General features: G+C 53.4%; 1 protein-coding gene and 2 long non-coding RNA genes across 11 annotated transcripts in view; 1 reads left to right on the forward strand and 2 right to left on the reverse strand.

Moving 5' to 3' along the window:
* Positions 1-16,804, reverse strand: part of LOC144308463 (uncharacterized) — an 852,603-nt gene that overhangs the window by 562,761 nt on the left and 273,038 nt on the right. The gene's annotated exons all lie outside the window — the stretch shown is intronic.
* LOC144308989 (uncharacterized) lies at positions 612-5,076 on the forward strand. The gene is made up of 2 exons (XR_013375149.1): positions 612-846; positions 4,698-5,076. It is a non-coding gene; the product is annotated as an uncharacterized LOC144308989 (long non-coding RNA).
* STARD8 (StAR related lipid transfer domain containing 8) overlaps positions 1,698-16,804 on the reverse strand; it is an 82,992-nt gene continuing 67,885 nt past the window's right edge. For 4 of the 9 annotated variants that reach the window (XM_077889949.1, XM_077889947.1, XM_077889951.1 and 1 more), the window contains 13 exons: positions 15,421-15,492; positions 13,150-13,231; positions 11,803-11,866; positions 8,884-10,313; positions 8,143-8,316; positions 6,989-7,148; positions 6,323-6,521; positions 5,718-5,928; positions 5,320-5,434; positions 4,849-5,073; positions 3,624-3,841; positions 3,341-3,517; positions 1,698-3,189 (listed from right to left, as the gene is read on the reverse strand). In XM_077889949.1, the coding sequence (XP_077746075.1) occupies positions 3,072-3,189; positions 3,341-3,517; positions 3,624-3,841; positions 4,849-5,073; positions 5,320-5,434; positions 5,718-5,928; positions 6,323-6,521; positions 6,989-7,148; positions 8,143-8,316; positions 8,884-10,313; positions 11,803-11,866; positions 13,150-13,231; positions 15,421-15,492 (3,245 nt within the window). In that variant the 3' untranslated portion in view covers positions 1,698-3,071. Of the gene's footprint in view, positions 3,190-3,340; positions 3,518-3,623; positions 3,842-4,848; positions 5,074-5,319; positions 5,435-5,717; positions 5,929-6,322; positions 6,522-6,988; positions 7,149-8,142; positions 8,317-8,883; positions 10,314-11,802; positions 11,867-13,149; positions 13,232-13,648; positions 13,670-15,420; positions 15,493-16,804 lie in introns of those variants that run through there. The other 5 variants (XM_077889948.1, XM_077889952.1, XM_077889953.1 and 2 more) reach the window with 4 other exon arrangements.

The following is a 16,804-nucleotide window of genomic DNA, read 5'->3' on the forward strand; positions in this document are numbered from 1 at the left end:
AGACTAAAAACAGACTAAAGCTCTGAGAGATTGTCCAATTTCCACATGAGATTCACTCACTGGTTTCTTTGAGGCACTGGGTCAGGAGAAAGCATAGGCAACAAGGTTGGGAATTTGGAGGTGAGAATTGTCTACCATCAGGGAACAGAAGAGATCAAGTCAGGGGAGGCTGAGGAATATGGCTAGAAATGGTCACAGGCAGTGCTTGCCATGTGTGTGGAACTGAGAGGCACCATCATTGTGACACCCACTCCCACACTTACAGGCCATGATGGTCCACCCATTGACTGCACAGTGGGCCAGGCAAAGAGGCAGCCGTGGGAGCTTTTGCTTTCTGGAGGGGAATGACACTAAGGTCCAGAGAAGCTCCCTTACTTGCCACTAACTCTCCCAGAATGCCAGAGATGGAGAACCACACTGGGTAGCTGGTCCTGGGCAAGAGTTTGGAGCTGAAGGTTTGTAGGAATTCTTTGTATCTTCTAAGAATTTCTCTCATACACAACTTTGTCTCTTAGCAACCATCACCTCGGTGGTTCTTTTGTGTCACCCATTGACAGCATACTCATCCCTATCCTCTGTGCTATCACCACAGCCTCCCTCCATGACCAGGTCAGGCAGTGCTTGTGCCAGAAGGTCCCCTGGCTGCCTGCCTCAAACTACTGGCTTGAGCTTCACACTGGTGTCCCTTAACACCGACACTGCCTGAGCCATCTCCCATCACCCATACGCACATGCAGGGTGCCTCCACTGTTATCCCAAAGGCAGAGGGCTACCAGGACTTATGCTCCATCTTGCTCCCAAGACTAACTGAGATCCCCAGGCAGCAGCAGTGAAGAAAGGCCATAGGTATGTAGGGACAGCTGAACCCAAAGAGAATGAAAGGTGATGGAGAAGTGGGACTTGACAGATAACCCTGCCCGGTCAGGCAGAGTGGGGCAGGCCAAACTGAGTGCTTACTGAGCCAGGCTTGTGCTGAGGTGTCACTGACCTGTCTGACCCACGAGGAGGCTCAGGTTCAGATAGAGGAAGAAACAGCAGGACTTGTTTGCTATACGCTACCCAATGGCACTCAATGGGTACACAGATTGGATCCCAGAGCCTGTACTTCCTCTCTAGCTGCCTCCAGGAGCCTGGGAACTTTATGGCTACAGTAGTGTGGCAAAGAAAGCCTTTTCCTGTGGGGAAGTAAAGATGAAGGGGTCTTCCTAGCCCCCCTGGACTTTGCTGGCCACTGGAGCCAGATCAGGGGCTGTTGTCAGGCACTCTGACCTCTCTTGTGCTGGTTTATGGGGAAAACAGGGTCTCTAAACCTCTAAGGGCTGGGTTTCCACTCTTCATCCTTAAGTCTGGGCTGTGTGTAGTAGGTGAAGGAAGGAAAGCCTAGCCAGGGGCATCTCTCCCTAGGGCTACTGTCAGGATACCTGAGGTCATGCTTGTGGGCCACTCAGATTGGGGATTGGGGCCCCTGGCCAGATCAGGGAATCGGGGTGTGCAGCTTCTGTGCAGTCCAGCCTCCCCCACCCTCAAATCACCTCTCAAAGAGAAGGGCTGAGGCCTTCCCCATTCCTACTGTGGCCTCTCCCTGAACCCTACACCAGTAATGTTCACAATTTCTGCAGCTAACACTAAGCCCACATCATAACCTGCCCTCAGTTCCTAACCCATCATCCCAGTGAAGACAGTCACACAACCAGAGGGCATCTCTAGTAATGCTTTATTGTTCTGCTGAGGGGTCACATTGTTCCAGCTCTCCACCTCCCTCATTTTCAGTGCCCTGCACCCTCGGGCTTTCCAGACCCCTGCTTGCACCCACAGATTATAATATATTCATGATAGAATATGTGTGCTTATACAGATGTGCATATATATGTATCTATATATACAAATACATATATATATTCTGTCTGTACAGTATTTATAGGTACAAATAAAATAGGCTTAAAAATTACAGTATTGGCTGGGACCCATCCCATTCCATTTTATTGAGCTAAAAGAAAAATAAAGCACCAGTTGGCATTTGAATGTCATTCGGAATTCCACATAAGCCAAGATGACTGCTGGGTGGGATGGATCAGGTTTGGATCAAGCCCCAGCTGGCTGAGATGACACTAGGCCCCTCCATCTGGCTGGCTAGCTGCCTGAAACAGAGGTCAGGTTTCTGCTTGATGAAGGGGCTGTTATGTCAGCCTGTTAGCATAGGCAGGGAGAGCAGGAGAAGGGATGCCGACACAGGTATGTGTCTCTTTACTACCATCTGCTTTTGCTTGGCCTGTGAGGTGGGAGTGAGCCTGTTTGCTCTCCAGACATGAGTATGTGACCAAAGGGTGCACAGGACACCAGGGAGTGGCAGATAAAGTATGAGGCCCAAGTCAGGGAGACTGGTTAATTGGTCTCCTGAGACCTGAGAAAGGAGGCCCTCTCCCCCCTCTACCATATCACAAGCTGCCCCAAATACTCATGTTGCCTAGGTAGTGCCCGCTCTTTAAATCAGCCTCATAAAAATCAGCATTGTATTTACACAAAGAAAACAGCTCATGCTGGTTGCAGCTGACCTGTGCTCATCCTCCCTTGTCCAATTTCCCTGGAAAAGTCAGTTCAGGGCCAATACTAAGCCCCAAGGCAGGACCAGAGGCTCCTGCCAACCTCAAAGGGACCCTAGCACCAAAAAAGGATAGCTTGGCCTCTCCGAGTGGCAGAGAGCTGGAAGCACACGCTGCTCTCTCCCTCCTCCCTCCTGCAGGTGGAGGAGCTGGTGAGGCTTCAGACTGATGGTGCCTCGGTGGGCCTGGGGGGAAGTAGCAGTCTTCTTCTGAAAATGACTCCTCTCTCTCGGGAGGAGAGAACACAGGCTTATGGGTGGAGGTGGAGTAGAGATGGGCCACTGACATTTTCTTTTCCTCCCCTGGATGTGTGGAGGAGCTTCAGGAAGTAAAGGGGACAGACTGCTGGATCTGCAAGGGCCTGGCTCTGCCCCTGGAAGCAACATGTGGGGGATGCTCTCCTCTCTTCTCCCCCTTACTCTCTTGGCACCAAGGGGCCCAGGTGGTTTCACCCTGGCACCGAGCTGAGGCTCACAATTTTGTCTCAGGGCCAGCTGCCTGCAGGGTGGGGAAGGAGTCCCGGATCTTCGCCACTTCCATGGCACACAGGTGCCCAAAGACTTTGTTGTACCAGTCAGGAGAACGGCCCCTATGGAGGTAGAAGCAGGCAGGTATGAGCCATGGGTTCTTCTCTGGATCCCTTGCCAGGAGGAAGGAAGAAAAGACTTGCCCCAAGCCCCCAGGGATCAGTGGCACAGGACAGAGGTAGGGGGACTGCCCAGCCTAAGGGGGCCTGGTACCTGAGATCAGCACGGCAGATGTGAGTGAGCCGGGAGCGGCCCAGGCCACAAGGCTCCATGAGGTACTGGGAAGTGAGCATCATGGCCCGCACCCCTGATTCTGGCACAGGTTGCTCAGGATCCAGGGACTGGGAGACGAGCAGACAACCACCACGGGGCAGGTCAGAGCGCCACATCCTATTGGGTGGAGGGTACAACACACACATTCTGGTTCCTGGTGTCTGTTCCCAGTCCACCTCTCTGGCCCCCCAAGGATAGCAGGATGAGAGCTAGAACCCCTCACCGGAGCACCACGAAGTCACGGCAGGGATGGGGTGCCATGCTGTCGGTGACATAGTGGTACAGCTCCACACCTGGCATCAGGGCTTCCAACACCTGGGCCCGCAGCAGGTCCTCATCCCAGAGGGCCCTCTCCCGCAGAACACGGTGTAACACGACAGGTGGAGGGGCTGCCACCTCAGTGGACACCTTCCACACACGCAGGGGGTGCCCATCTGGTGCCTGAGAGCCATGAGAGTGGGGACAGGGGCCAGCCATCAGAGCCAGAGAACACCCACTGCACCGCTGTCCCCGCCCCAGTTCTAGCCTGCTTTCACTTCAGCCCCGACAAGGGAAGGCTGCAGGGGTACTGGGCTAACCCTAGCCAGGTCCAGACAGGCCATCCCTTTGCTCCCTGTCCTCTCCCTCCTCTCTGGATGTCTGCTTCTCCACCTAGTCAAAAGCACAAAGAGATGACGAGACACAAATTCTCTGGGGCCTATTAGGCTCTACCATGAAATGGATGCCATGCTTGGAATTTCTGAAAGTGAACAGGAAGAGAAGAGGGGGCCCATCATCAAGGAGCTCACCATCTAGCATTGGAAGCAGAACACGTGCACAGCAACCAAAGCTGCTACTTCACGAGTCTTTTGCACATACCAGGCACTTGTGCGAGCTTCTCATCCCAAGCCCGTAAAGGGAAGTTTTACTATGCCTTGCTTTATACAAGATCGGGCTTGTGGTGTTACTTGTAATTGGAATCCAAGAAAAAAGGTGGCTAAGGCCAAGAGAAGGATAGAGGAGTCACCTCCAGTTTGGGACATGACAGGAGGCTCTGAATGAAGGAGAGAGCATATCAAGTTGAGGCTTCCTGTAACTTGGGACATGCAACACTTCGGGCAGGTCAGTCTAGGTAGAAGGACAGCAGGGGCAGAGGCACACAGGTGGGGAGCTCAGCACCACTGTGGTGCAGAAAGGTACAGGAGGCTAGGCTCTACATACAGTGACCTGCCTACAGTGGGGCTCCAGTACAGAAATTCTGGCAGGCGATCCCCAACAACAGAGAGCCCCCATCTCATCTGGTTCTCAATTTCTTTAGGTACTTGCTCTGCTGGCTGACATCCTCCAAGATCAAGCTGAGGCACAGTGTGACTGGTAGGACAGCTCCTTCCCTGAGCATCCTTGACCTCCTGCCTGCACCCCTTGAACTCTTTCAGCTCCATGGCAGCCATAGGCGGTGTGCTACTTACCTTTCTACAAGCCAGCTCTGTGTGTTGGGGCCCCGGCATACTCATCCAACCCTTGAAACGCTCGGCAGCATCACGCAGCAGCTCCTGAACACTCTCTTCCATGTAGAGGCTCAGGCTAATGCCGGCTGCTTGGGCCTGCCGCAGCTCAGCCAAGGCTGGGCAGGGAGGGCTGAGCTCAGCTGCGTTGTAGGAGCCACACAGCTGTAGCACCATGTCCTGAGGGACCTGGGAGAGCACACACACAGACACTATGGCCATAAGGAGCAACAGGCAGTCAGGGGCCCACGGGATCTCTCAGGTCCATGTCAAGGGGTACAGAGGCCTAGCTACTGGCAGTGAGGTAAATGAGAAACCTTATAGGAAAAGAGTTGGAAATTAAGGGGGTATGTGCCAAGTGGGCCCTATCCCTGACTTGGGGGGACATAGCTCTGGCCTGATGGTTTCCCTGGATCTGGGCCTAGAGTGACTCACTTGAAAAAGTTTCTTGCAGTCACTGATCATGTGTGATAGGCCCTGGGTGGCAGCCATGTTCTCACTCAGGTCCCTAGGGCCTGGCCGGCCAACCAGGCTGCGTTTGCTCCTGATCCTAGAGGGAAGAGCCGGGAGATGATGACACATGGGCACAAGACAAGATGGATCACTGGCTGGCTTCTAGCACCACCCCCCCCCCCATCCCCATCACAAAAACCACCTGCTGCCCATTAGAAGGCCTTGCTTCAAAACATCCAACTGGTCCCAGGTCCCTGAAGAGTCAGGCTGACCCCTGGTGGGGACACCTGGGAACTGCAGGACCAGCCATCAAGGGTCCGCAGTCCAAGGGGAACCCAAACCCTCCCTGCCTGGCCTTGCCATATCCTGCCCTGTTTCACCTCGGAGAGGGGCTATCCTTCTTAGAGACGTTGAGATGGAAGATGGAAGGTGCCAGACACACAGCTAGGTTGCCAGCTGTCATCTGGTTTTCTTCAGCAGAGGCAATGTCACTTAGGAAATAGAGCAGAGTCTGTAGGACCTCTCGGTTCTCATCCGGGAGCAGCAAGGTGGCAGCCTGAGCTGCTGCCAACCACTGATCCTTGGGGAGGACTGTGAGGAAGGAATGGAAGAACGGCTTTTTTATTCCCCTAGAGCTTCTGGCAGCAAGTCTCCTGCTTCTAGGAATGCAGAGGGCACAGGGGTCCCAAAGGAGGTCAGTGAGAGGAAAGAGTAAAGATGGGCTCTGAGAGGTCTCTGGGTACTGGACTCAGCCCCACTCTCATGTACCGTATAACCTTAAGTAGGTGCCTGCCTTTCCTTGGGGCCTCAGTCCATCTTTCCATATGACGGGTTTGGGGAATAGAGTGTGGTCTCCCTCCAAGGGCCTTTCCAACTCTGGATAGCAAATCTTCCAGTGAGCACCAGGTTCATCTCTCACAAGCCCCAGGAATGCAGGGAGATTGAGAATGGGGCAGGTTGTCGGGGATCAGTGTGGGTGACTCACGCTGGTAGATCTGCAGGAAAGTGGTCGTGAGCTTGCTGGTAAAGATAGGCTCTGGTAGGTCCCGGAAATACTGCTTCAGCAGGTCTGCCACATCATAGGCCGACTGGCCCTTGTAGCAAACATGGTCTGGGTTGGCCTCATTCATTTGCCGCAGGTTCTGGATCCTGGACTTCACCCCAGACTTGCGGAAGATGCCCACCTGGCCCAGGCAGGGAAGGGACAGATGGAGACATGCAGGACAGGAGTGGGGTGGGGAGGAATGTTATGAGGCCAGGCCCGGACTGGGTGTCAGGAGTATAGGCCACCCCAGAGACTTCTAAGCCTGACAGGCTTCCTGCTAGGCAGGGAAGGAGAAAGATGGCAAGACCAAAGAGAAGGGTTTTTATAGCCCCAGGGTCAAGGGGAAAGATGGCTTCAATGGGAATGAGTAGGAAAAGAGTGACCTAGGCTAAGGTAGGCTCCTAAAGATGGGGCCTATGGTGCCTGGGCTAGAAAGAAGCTGGCAGAGAGCCCGGCAGAGGGGAGCTTCACCTCCATGCTTGCAGGGCCTTCCTAAGGCTCAGAAAGGTCTCCAGTGGGTCAGAAAGGTCCTCGCAGCTCCCCTCCCCAATTCCTCAGCCCTGGATTTCTTCCCCAGTGCCATCTGTCTTCCTCAGCAGGGCTCACCTGGTCCAGGCACTGGCTGCGCAGGTAGCGCATGGCTTGCTGAATGCTCTGTGGCAGTGGCTGGCCTGTGCGCTGCACGTGGATAAGGGGTGGCACCCCAAACACCTGCTGGCCTCGGTAGTCTGGAGTCTTATTCCTTTTCATGAACTTGGGCACTGACCTGTTTGGGGGAGTGACAAGAGTTCTGTGAGGGGTACGGAATAGGCTCAGATGCAGCTTGGAGACTCTGCAGTCTTGGGGGTCTCAGGCAGGGGTGATGGGGGTAAGAAATACACCACATCCCCAGAGTCAACATTCCTTGAGCACCTGCTCTGGGCCGGGCCCTAGGGAGTCACAGAGGAATACAGGGAGCTCTCAGTTGGCGGTTACAGGCAATGACAACATATGTGGTCAGGAGTGGACCAAGCAAGAACTTAGGGGAAGACCCATGAGGAAGGGGAATTATACCTAGTGGATCAGAGAAGGCTTCAGGGAGGATGTGGAAATTCAGCAGGCTCTTGAAGGATAGGTAGGTGTTGTCCCAGAGGAGAAATGGGGAAAAGGCATTCCAGGCAGAGAGAACAGCACAGACAAAGGCAAAGAGGCAGAACAAAGAGTATGGCACATTCAGGGAAGGGCAACAAATTTACTGGGCTCTACAGTGGCCTTGATTTAGAGTGGCAGGCTAAAGAAACCAACAGCTGGGGCAGGACCAGAACATGAATGGATCATGATGGGGAGGAAGCTGGACCTTCTTTGGCCCTGGTGTGGGGCAGGCTGGTGGTGGCACTGAAGGGTGTCTATCAGGAAAGCAGCAACCAAGGCTGCCTTTTAAGACAATCTCACTGGTGGCAGCCTGGAGGTTGGGATGGAGATGGTACTGCTCAAGGACCTATGGTACCCCACTCCCACTCCTCCTCACATATGGCACACATACTCACATGTGTCCAATGAGCATCCCCCACAGACATATGCAAGCCATGCTGACCTCTCAGGACATGGCCTCTCTAGCTTCCTGGCCCAACCTAGCACTACTTGGCTTCTGGGCTCCTCCTGCTTATACCTACCTTCTGGGGCTGACCGCCCCCCCCCCCCCGGGTCCTGGAGTGGAGACAGGAAGGGAACCAAGGCCTGGGTGAGAAGCTCCCCACCCACTATGGCCCAGGAGCACTCACCAGGCCCACCCTGGTTTGTGTGGCACAGTGTACTTCTCCATGAAGGCAGTGAGCCGCAGCAGTGAGCCCTTATGCAGGAGGTGGATCTGGCCAGCAAACTGCCAATTGATCTCCAGTGACTCTGAATTGAGGCTGGGCCGGTGGGAGTTCTGGAAGCTGTGCCAGCGGAGCTTCCTGGTGAAAGGTGAGGAGCAGAGAAGGCCAGAGGAGCAGGTTTGGAGTAAACCTTAGGAAATGTTGAGCTCTTCTGGTTCCTTTATTCTCCCCAAAAGAAAGCAAATGCAGAGAGATGTGAGCAGTCAGCCTTGCTACTGGGCCCGATGGTGGAAAAACCTCATATTAGTCTCCAGGGCTGCCCGGTAGCCAAGCTGCTGTCAGGGAGGGTGGCATAGAGCTGAGGCCCATCTATTGCCAACGAGCAGCCCCAATGGAGGGGCTGATCCGAGAGCCCAGAATGGCAAAGCTGTGGATCCAGAGACCACCTCCTCTAATATCTTTGGTTTACACGTGGGGAAACCAAGGCCCAAAGAGGAGCCAGAATTTGCTCAAGGCCATAGTAGAGGCAGACCCTGAACTTAATTAACCTGGAGGCAATCAAGAACCTGTCCCTGGGCCTCGGGACTAAGAAATTGGCTTGAGAGACTCAGTTGTGTGGGGGAGAGAGGGGAAGGAAGAGAAGGACGATGAAGGAGGGGGAGAGACAGAGAGAGAGATGTCCCCACCCCTACACAAAACTCCCACCTGCAGGGTCTGGTAAGTGAGGCCCCAACGCCTGAATCCCGTCGTTCATGTAGTCTGGATGCTTGAAGTCCAGCTGGCGAGCCCATGACCTCAGCCTCGTTCATGGAGTTTCCACTACTGTCCAGTTCACTGGAGGAGGCCACAGTGTCAGAAATGGAGTGTCCTTCTTCCACAGATACGCTGGAGGCCGAGGTGGGTTCCCCACCTGAATTCACCTCCTGCCCATGACCTTGGCCCAGGTCTAGGGCCTCGAACTCAACCTGGGCCCGGGCCTGGGCCTGGGCCAGGGGCTCAGACTGAGCCTGATACTCAACCTGAGCTGGGATTACTGGCTGAACATCAGCCTGGTCTGGGGCTGAGGACTCTCTGCAGGCTGGAGCCTCTATCTGGGCCAGAGTCTCAGCCTGCCCTCCAACCTCAACTGTGGCTATTTCTACTGACGACGCAATCTCCTCCTCTTCTTCCTCTTCTTCCTTTTCCTTATCTCTAGTCCGCAGGTCTGGGTAGATGGCCTGAGACCAGAGCTCTACCCGTTGCTGCAGCCCCCATACATGCTGGAGGATGTCATCTAGGTGGGCATAGCTGCCTGTACCTTCCTCATCTTCAGCTTTAGCCCTGACCAGTACTGGCTCAGATGGGTACAGCTCAGACATGTTGTCATAGATGCTGGCATGGCTGCCCGTGGAGCCACAGGAGCCCCGGCGCCCTTCGCAGCCCCAGGGTCTACCTGGCTGCCAATCTGCCAGGCAGTGTTCATCCTCGGGGAACAGGCTCTCAATAGACAGAGAGCGAGGGAATGTGCCTGGTTTGTGGTCCCTGGGCACATGCACAAGGCAGTCACCCCGGTGCACCTGCTGAGGGTGTCGAAACATGGCCACAGGCCAGGCCTCCCAGGCCCTTGGAGTCTCGGTGCCACTGTTGCTGGCTGAGGCGGCTGCCCTATTCTTGGCCCTGTAGAATCCAGCTGAGAGGAAGCCACGGTGACTACGGAAAGAGGAGGCTTTAATGGCCTTCTCTAAGGTGGCTGGGCCATGGTCGGGCCCAGCTTGCCGACTGCCACCCTTTTCCTTCCACCTCAGAGAATCAAGATGCTTAAGGAAGCTACGAGAATGGCGCTTCTTGGCTTTGTCCCGGGGACCCTCATGGCCCTGGGTGGGGCTAAGGAGGGGCTGGTTACTCAGGCTGGGGACGTGGCAGGGCGTGGGCAGGTCCATTGGCTCCGGCTCTGGCGATAGGCTTACAGCGATGGCTGGCAGGGAAGTGGTGCTAAGCTCAGTGAGGACGCTCTCACAGCTGGAGGTCACTGGCAGGCCAGGGCTTGGTGGGGCCAGCAGGTCAGAGGAGTCCACATGAGACCAGCATTTACTTTCTTGCTGGAAGGCCCAGTGGTTGCTGATGGTACACTGCTCTTCTTCTTCTGAGTCTTCATTCTGGGGAGGGAGCCACGGGGTCAGGTTAGAGAAGTCTAGTCCACAAGTCCTTGTTTGTATTCCACCCTCTGCCTCCAAACTCTTGGAGTAACAATGAGGTAAAGGGTCCCACTTTCTGACTGAGGACATGTCCTAGATGCGGAGCTGGCTCTGGGAGTACCAGAATAAGCTAGGAGTCTGAGACGGAGCCCAGACAGATAGTACTAGTCATCTCATTCATCTAATCCCTCCTCATTTCACAGATAGTGAAACCCAGACCCACAAATGAGAAGCCACTTGCCTAAGGTCATACAGTGTCACGTAGCAAGTCATTGACAGAACCATCATTAGAATCTAGGTGTTAAAAAAAAAAAAAAAAAAGAATCTAGGTGTTCTGGGATCCCTGGGTGGCGCAGCGGTTTAGCGCCTGCCTTTGGCCCAGGGCGCGATCCTGGAGACCCGGGATCGAATCCCACATCGGGCTCCCGGTGCATGGAGCCTGCTTCTCCCTCTGCCTGTGTCTCTGCCCCTGTCTCTCTCTCTCTCTCTCTCTCTCTCTCTCTCTCTGTGTGTGTGACTATCATAAATAAATAAAAATTAAAAAAAAAAGAATCTAGGTGTTCTGACCTCCTGTGCTCAGCAGCCTCCCAAGTCTTAGATTAGAATCACAGAATGCCAGAACTGGAAGAAGATTTTAGATTTTCTAATTTTCTATTTTGCAATGTGGGGAAACCAAGGCCTAGAGAGGGGAATAGACTGGCTCAAAGCCACTGAGAAGTCGGTGGCAGAGGTGGGACCAGGTTCCAGGGGCTTCCTGCTTCCCAGACCAGGGCTCTGGCAGCCTAGCTGCCCCTCCTGGCTCCAGACCTCTGGTGGAGAAAGGCCCAGAAGAAATCCACAAAGCCTGGCCCTATGGAAGGATGAGGTCATCACGCTAGCATTCCAGGGCTACATGGAGACTAAGAGTCTTCTCGGTTTCTGCAATCCCAGATTGGCAGAGTCAGAAAGGCCTCATGAAGCTATTAATGTCCCCCTCCAAATCAGTGTAGAGGTGGAGAAAATGGGGCTCAGGGGTACAAAACCTCATAGGGACACAGTTGGGGATCTTGACTCCTAAGATCATATAGGCCATGATTTTTCCACTGCATTATTCTGTCTCTGCTTATAGTCAAGGAATTATTGCCATCACAAAGCAGATAGTAGAGGCAGAGAAATTTCCCCGAGGAAGGGCCACCACTAGGTCAAGTTATTGGTAAACTCAGTAGGGGAGAGGTGTGCTGAGGGTGGTGGGTGAGGATGGGCCAGGGTACTTGTTCTCATCCAACCTCCAGGCTATGCTTGCCAGAACCTGGCAGAACCCCTTACACCTCATTCCCACGCTGGAGCAAGGCATTACTCTGTACACCCCAGACTCCCAGAACACCGAAGCGAGTTTTGCAAGGAAACTGTGTATGCTCTGGGTTCAGCGCAGTGCCACAAGACCCCAGACCCCACCCTTGCCATGACTCACCTGCTTGCATTGATAGTGAATTTCCAGTTTCATCGAGGCACAGTTGTTCAAGGTCATCAGCCTCCTGTAAGGAAAGAAAGCAGTGCTCACCTAAGAGTCTCAACCAAAGCCTACAGGGCATAACCTACCAAGACAGCCCCAAGATGCCCTCCACTAAGGTCACATGCCCAAGCCATCAAAATGTCTCCCAAGACCCAGTGTTCATAACGGTTTCAGTGCCAGACACGGTGCTAGGGAGATTATGGCCTCCATCCTCTGGGAGCTTGTATATGTGGAATAAACCACTACAGAGATGGGGCAAGGTCAAGAACAGTGTAAGCAGAGAGGGGACCAGTCAGATTCCTCTGGGAATCTAACTGAAGGGGGAAAAAGACTCAAGGCCAGATCTTGGCCCTCTAGCTAGAATGCCTGAGTGGTGAGGTGTCAGAGACACAGACAGAGGCACAGAAGGCACACAGAGGGTAGGACAAGGAACTTCGGTGAAGGGACATTAGGCAGTCAGAGAAGGCTTCCTGGAGGACAGAAGTGGGATTCTTCTTCTTTTTTTTAAGATTTTATTTATTCATGAGAGACACAGAGAGAGGCAGAGATATAGGCATAGGGAGAAGCAGGCTCCTTGAAGGGAGCCTGATGTGGGACTCGATCCCTTGACCCTGGGATCATGCCCTGAGCCGATGGCAGATGCTCAACCACTGAGCCACCCAGGCATCCCAGAAGTGAGATTCTGGAGGAGGTAAAAACAGGGGCTCCTCTCCCAGGCTTCCACAAGAGGCCGTGACAGGGTAGAGAGGGTAATTGTCAGCAAACAGACCACCACCAGTGTGACGGGGGAAACTGAGGCTGATAAGGCCAGTCAAAGCCAGACCACAAGAGTGCCTCGAGCTAAAATAGCTTTACTTTTCTCTGCAGGCAGTTGTACACTCCAAGTAGAGGTGTGCCTGCTTGGAAGCTGAATCTGGTGGCTGTAAAAAGGCTGGATCAGGGTGAGAAGGGGACAGGCAGGAAGGCCATTTAGTGGGCCACTGTAATGTATCCAAAAAGTCGTGGTTTGGTCTGAGACAAGGCCCAAAGCAGTGTAAGCAGAGAGGGGACCAGTCAGATTCCTCTGGGAATCTAACTGAAGGGGGAAAAAGACTCAAGGCCAGATCTTGGTCCTCTAGCTAGAGTGTCTGAGTCGTGAGGTGTCAGAGACACAGACTGAGACACAGAGAGCAGTGTGACTGCAACAGATGAGCAGTGTACCAGGTTGGGCCTCCTCTGCTGGTGTGAACAAGGGATTATTTCTTTCTATTGGGAAGCCCCAGCCCAGGCCCTGACCTCCCAGGTCTTGCCCTCAGTGGTCCCTACCTGCACAGGGCCCCCAAAGAGTCCTCGTCCAGAAAACTGTGGTCCTTCTTCACAGAGCCAATATCCAGGGGAAACAGACCTTCTGTATGGCAGAGAAAAGCTAAGGTAAGTCGAGGGAGGTAGGTCAGAAACTCAGCGCCGGCAGCCCTTGAGTTGGAAAGGGGAGGCCGGAGAGAGAGGAGGCAGGAAGGCAAAAAAGCTGAGCAGAAGGAGCAGGCCTGGAGTAAAAGGAGGGGCTCCAGGAGCTCGGGTTGACCACTGGAGGCGAGTCCAGGGTTGAGGGAAAGGAGGGCTGAGCTGGATGAGAGGACCGAACGATAAGACAGGTCCCCGGGAGATGGCAGGCCTGAGGAATTGGGCAGCTGCCAAGAGCCAAGCTTGGTGCCCCTCAGTCCCCTTTGAATCCTGGGCTACTCAGACAGGGAACCTCCTCCCTGAGGTGCAGTGAAGGGAGCGGGGCAAGAGTGAGAACAGAGGACAGTGGGCAACCAAACAATACCTCATTTCTTCCTACCACTCAAAACGGCAGGGTCCACTCCCTGGAATGCAGGAAGGGGAGGGGAGAGAAGAAGGAGTGGGCTAAGAGGACAGAGAAGCCAGGAAATCCCACCCCTCTCTGGCTTGCTGGTGAAACAAACCCATTTTCTCATGCACCTCATATTAACTGATCACCTACTTTGTGCCAGGCACTGGGGCTACAGCAGTGAATGAGTTAAAATGATCCCTTCATGGAGTTTACACTCTTAGGAGAACAACAGACAATAAAGCACATGTGGAACAAGACAATACTGTCCTGAATGCCATGGAAGGCAGTAGCCAGGATGATAGGATAAAAAGAGGCTGGTGGGGTGGGGGCCACTCGTAGACATGTGGTTAGCAGAGGCCTTTCCAAGGTGATGACTTCTGAGCAGAGTCCTGCAGAATAAGACAGGGCTGGCTGGGCCAGGAGCCTGGGAAGACAATTCCAGGCAGGACTGACACTAAGACTCTGAGGAAGGAAAGGACATGGTGTGAGCAAGTGGTAGAAAGGAGCCTGGAATGCCGTGCGCAAACAGAAGAGGAGTCAACAGACGTGGTCAGGTGATGTAGTCTTGCCAGCCGGAACAAAACATAGGTACTTACCTCATTCTGAGCATGCTGGGGAAATCAAGCGGAGGACCGACAGAGCAAAGAAATGAGAGTGAGGCCCGAGGTTCACTGTACATGGAAGAGCATAGGAGGGAGTGTAGGAAGGAGGCTGGCATGCTAAGGTGGCAGGTGAGTGGAGATGGCAGTTTACACAGGAGGTGGTAGTGGAAGTGCTAGGAAGTGGATCAGTCCAGGATACAGTGTGCAGGGACAAGGGACTTTCAGAAAGGAAAGAGGAATCAAGGATGATTTCTGAATGCGTGGCTCAAGGGGATGGTGGTGCCCTCAGGAGGTGGATTTAGATCTGTTCAATTTGAGATGCCTACCCGACAGATGAGAAGATATGCAACTGGTGGTTGAATAGATGAACCTGGAGCTTGGGAATAAGGTCTGGCAGGGAGACATGTGGGAATCACCAGAATTGGTACTTGGAGAGGGCTTTCCTGGGAAAGAAGTGTTGAGATGAAAAAGGGACCAAGACTGAACTCTGGGCTACCCCAACATTTAGATAGCAGTTTGAGAGAGCAGAGTCTTCTCTAAGAAGACAGAAAACAGCATCCAGAGAGAGACAGCCAAGAGAGGTGAGTGTTCCAGAAGCTGAAGGGAGTGGCCACCTGCATGAATTCTATTGAGACATGAAGTAAAGACTAGGGAATGGCCACTGGATTTGATCACATGAAGGTCACTGGTGATCTGGGCAAAGTGGGGGCAAAGACAGAGTACAGTGGGGAGGTGTGAGAAGAAGAGGGAAAGGGGAAACAGTAAATATAAACCACTCTAAAGAAAAAAGAGAAAAATGAAGGGAAACAGAGAAATGAGGCCATGGGGAAGTTGAGATGAAGTCAGGATCACCAGGATGTACCCTCCTCATTGTACCTAGACACATGGCATCCTCACAAGTGGTACGGTGCAGGGGCCTTGGCCAAGACAAGGCACTTTAGTACAAGAGTGACACCAGAGCTGATGAGAGCTGATGAGAATGACTCAGTAGAGATGATGCTGTCACTATAGGAGCAGGGGGCCAAGGTACACAGTTTCTTGTGTGGTTGGAAAGAGGATCTGAGTGCCCCATTTTAGAGATGAAAAACAGAGGGATGAGGCAAATTTCAGGGTAGGGAAGGGGAAGCAATTGAGTAGTCTTACCTTCAAAAAGCTGAGCATACTGAGGGAATCCTGTTGCTCGGAGCCACTTACATGCTCTTTTGGCCTCAACTTCTAACACAAAACAGAGGGAAAGAAACAGGTGGAGAAACAGGGTTAGTTAGGTGCTGGCACTGAGCCACCCTGGGTATACACTGCCTCACCTCTGGCAGAGAAGCACCTCTAGTTCTCGTGATCTGGAAATGGCAAGGAAAGCAGGGAAGGGGCTGGCATATTTGTTGCATATCACAGCCAGCTAGGATTCACCTTCAGTTCCCCAAACCCTACCCTACGTATGTCCTGGCACACCTTTCTTGAACCTTACTCCCTGCTGGTCTCAATACCCCTCTCACTCTCCCACCCCTGCCCAAGTGTTCTTGGGCACCCAAGAACCCACCAGCAGCAACTCCCAGGAATGGAGTCAAGGAATACTACTGAGGGATGAAGCCAGAGCTGTGCCTTCACCCTCCCCTCCTGTGGGAGAAAGATCCCTTTCCATGGCCCTGGGTAGACCATCCTAGTCCAGCTAGGGATACAAAATGTTCAGCAATTATCATTCTCTTTCCCACCATCATGCCTAACATTCCCTAGCCCTTTGATAACCAAGTCTCACTTAACACACGTAATAGGCTGTGAAGAAGGTTTTACTATGTTTTATGGATCTCCACACAGGCTCAGAAAGGAAGGACTTGCCCACAGTCTCACGGTTGACCAAGGTAGCAGTGCTGGGGCCAGAGTTCAAGCTCAAGTTGACTCTCACTCAGGACTCCTTATGCTTCTGAGGTGGCAGATTCCCCAGTGCTCACTCTCCCCTATCATTCATCGATTTCCAGCCCTCCCTCCCCAGGGAACCTCCCAGGACTGCTCCAGAGCTCCCCTGTAGCTAGGCCTATGCAGTATAATCCAGTGCTGACTGTCATGATGACACAACATGGACCTGTGGGAATGTTGGAGGACACTAGTTGGGTTAGCCTCTCATCTCTGCTCTGGGAATGCCCAGCACCCCTGCCATCCTCAGTGGAGGCAGGCAGCTGGACTACAGGAGGCCAACGTAGGCTGAATGCCATTAGCAAAGCCCTAGGACTGCCCAGGCAGCAATTTGTTTCGTACCCACGTGCTGCCAGAGAGCAGTGGGGCTAGGACTATGGGACCAGGCACTGTGGGGTTGGGAGGTGGAGGAGGCTGCTGGCTCAGCAGAGCTACTCTGGCCACAAAGCCAAGCACCCAACATCTCCTTGATTTCCTTGGCACCTATGACCAGAGAACTCCAAGGAGACTTGTGAGGTTTCTCTGAAGACAGGAAGAGCTCTTTCTCTCCAGTGCTCTCCCACAGGGAAATCCAGGATGAGATCCTAGCAGCTAGGCATGAGAAGTTAAAAGACAAAAT

The sequence above is a fragment of the Canis aureus genome, chromosome X (genome assembly GCF_053574225.1).
Source record: "Canis aureus isolate CA01 chromosome X, VMU_Caureus_v.1.0, whole genome shotgun sequence".
Classification (NCBI taxonomy): Eukaryota; Metazoa; Chordata; class Mammalia; order Carnivora; family Canidae; genus Canis; species Canis aureus.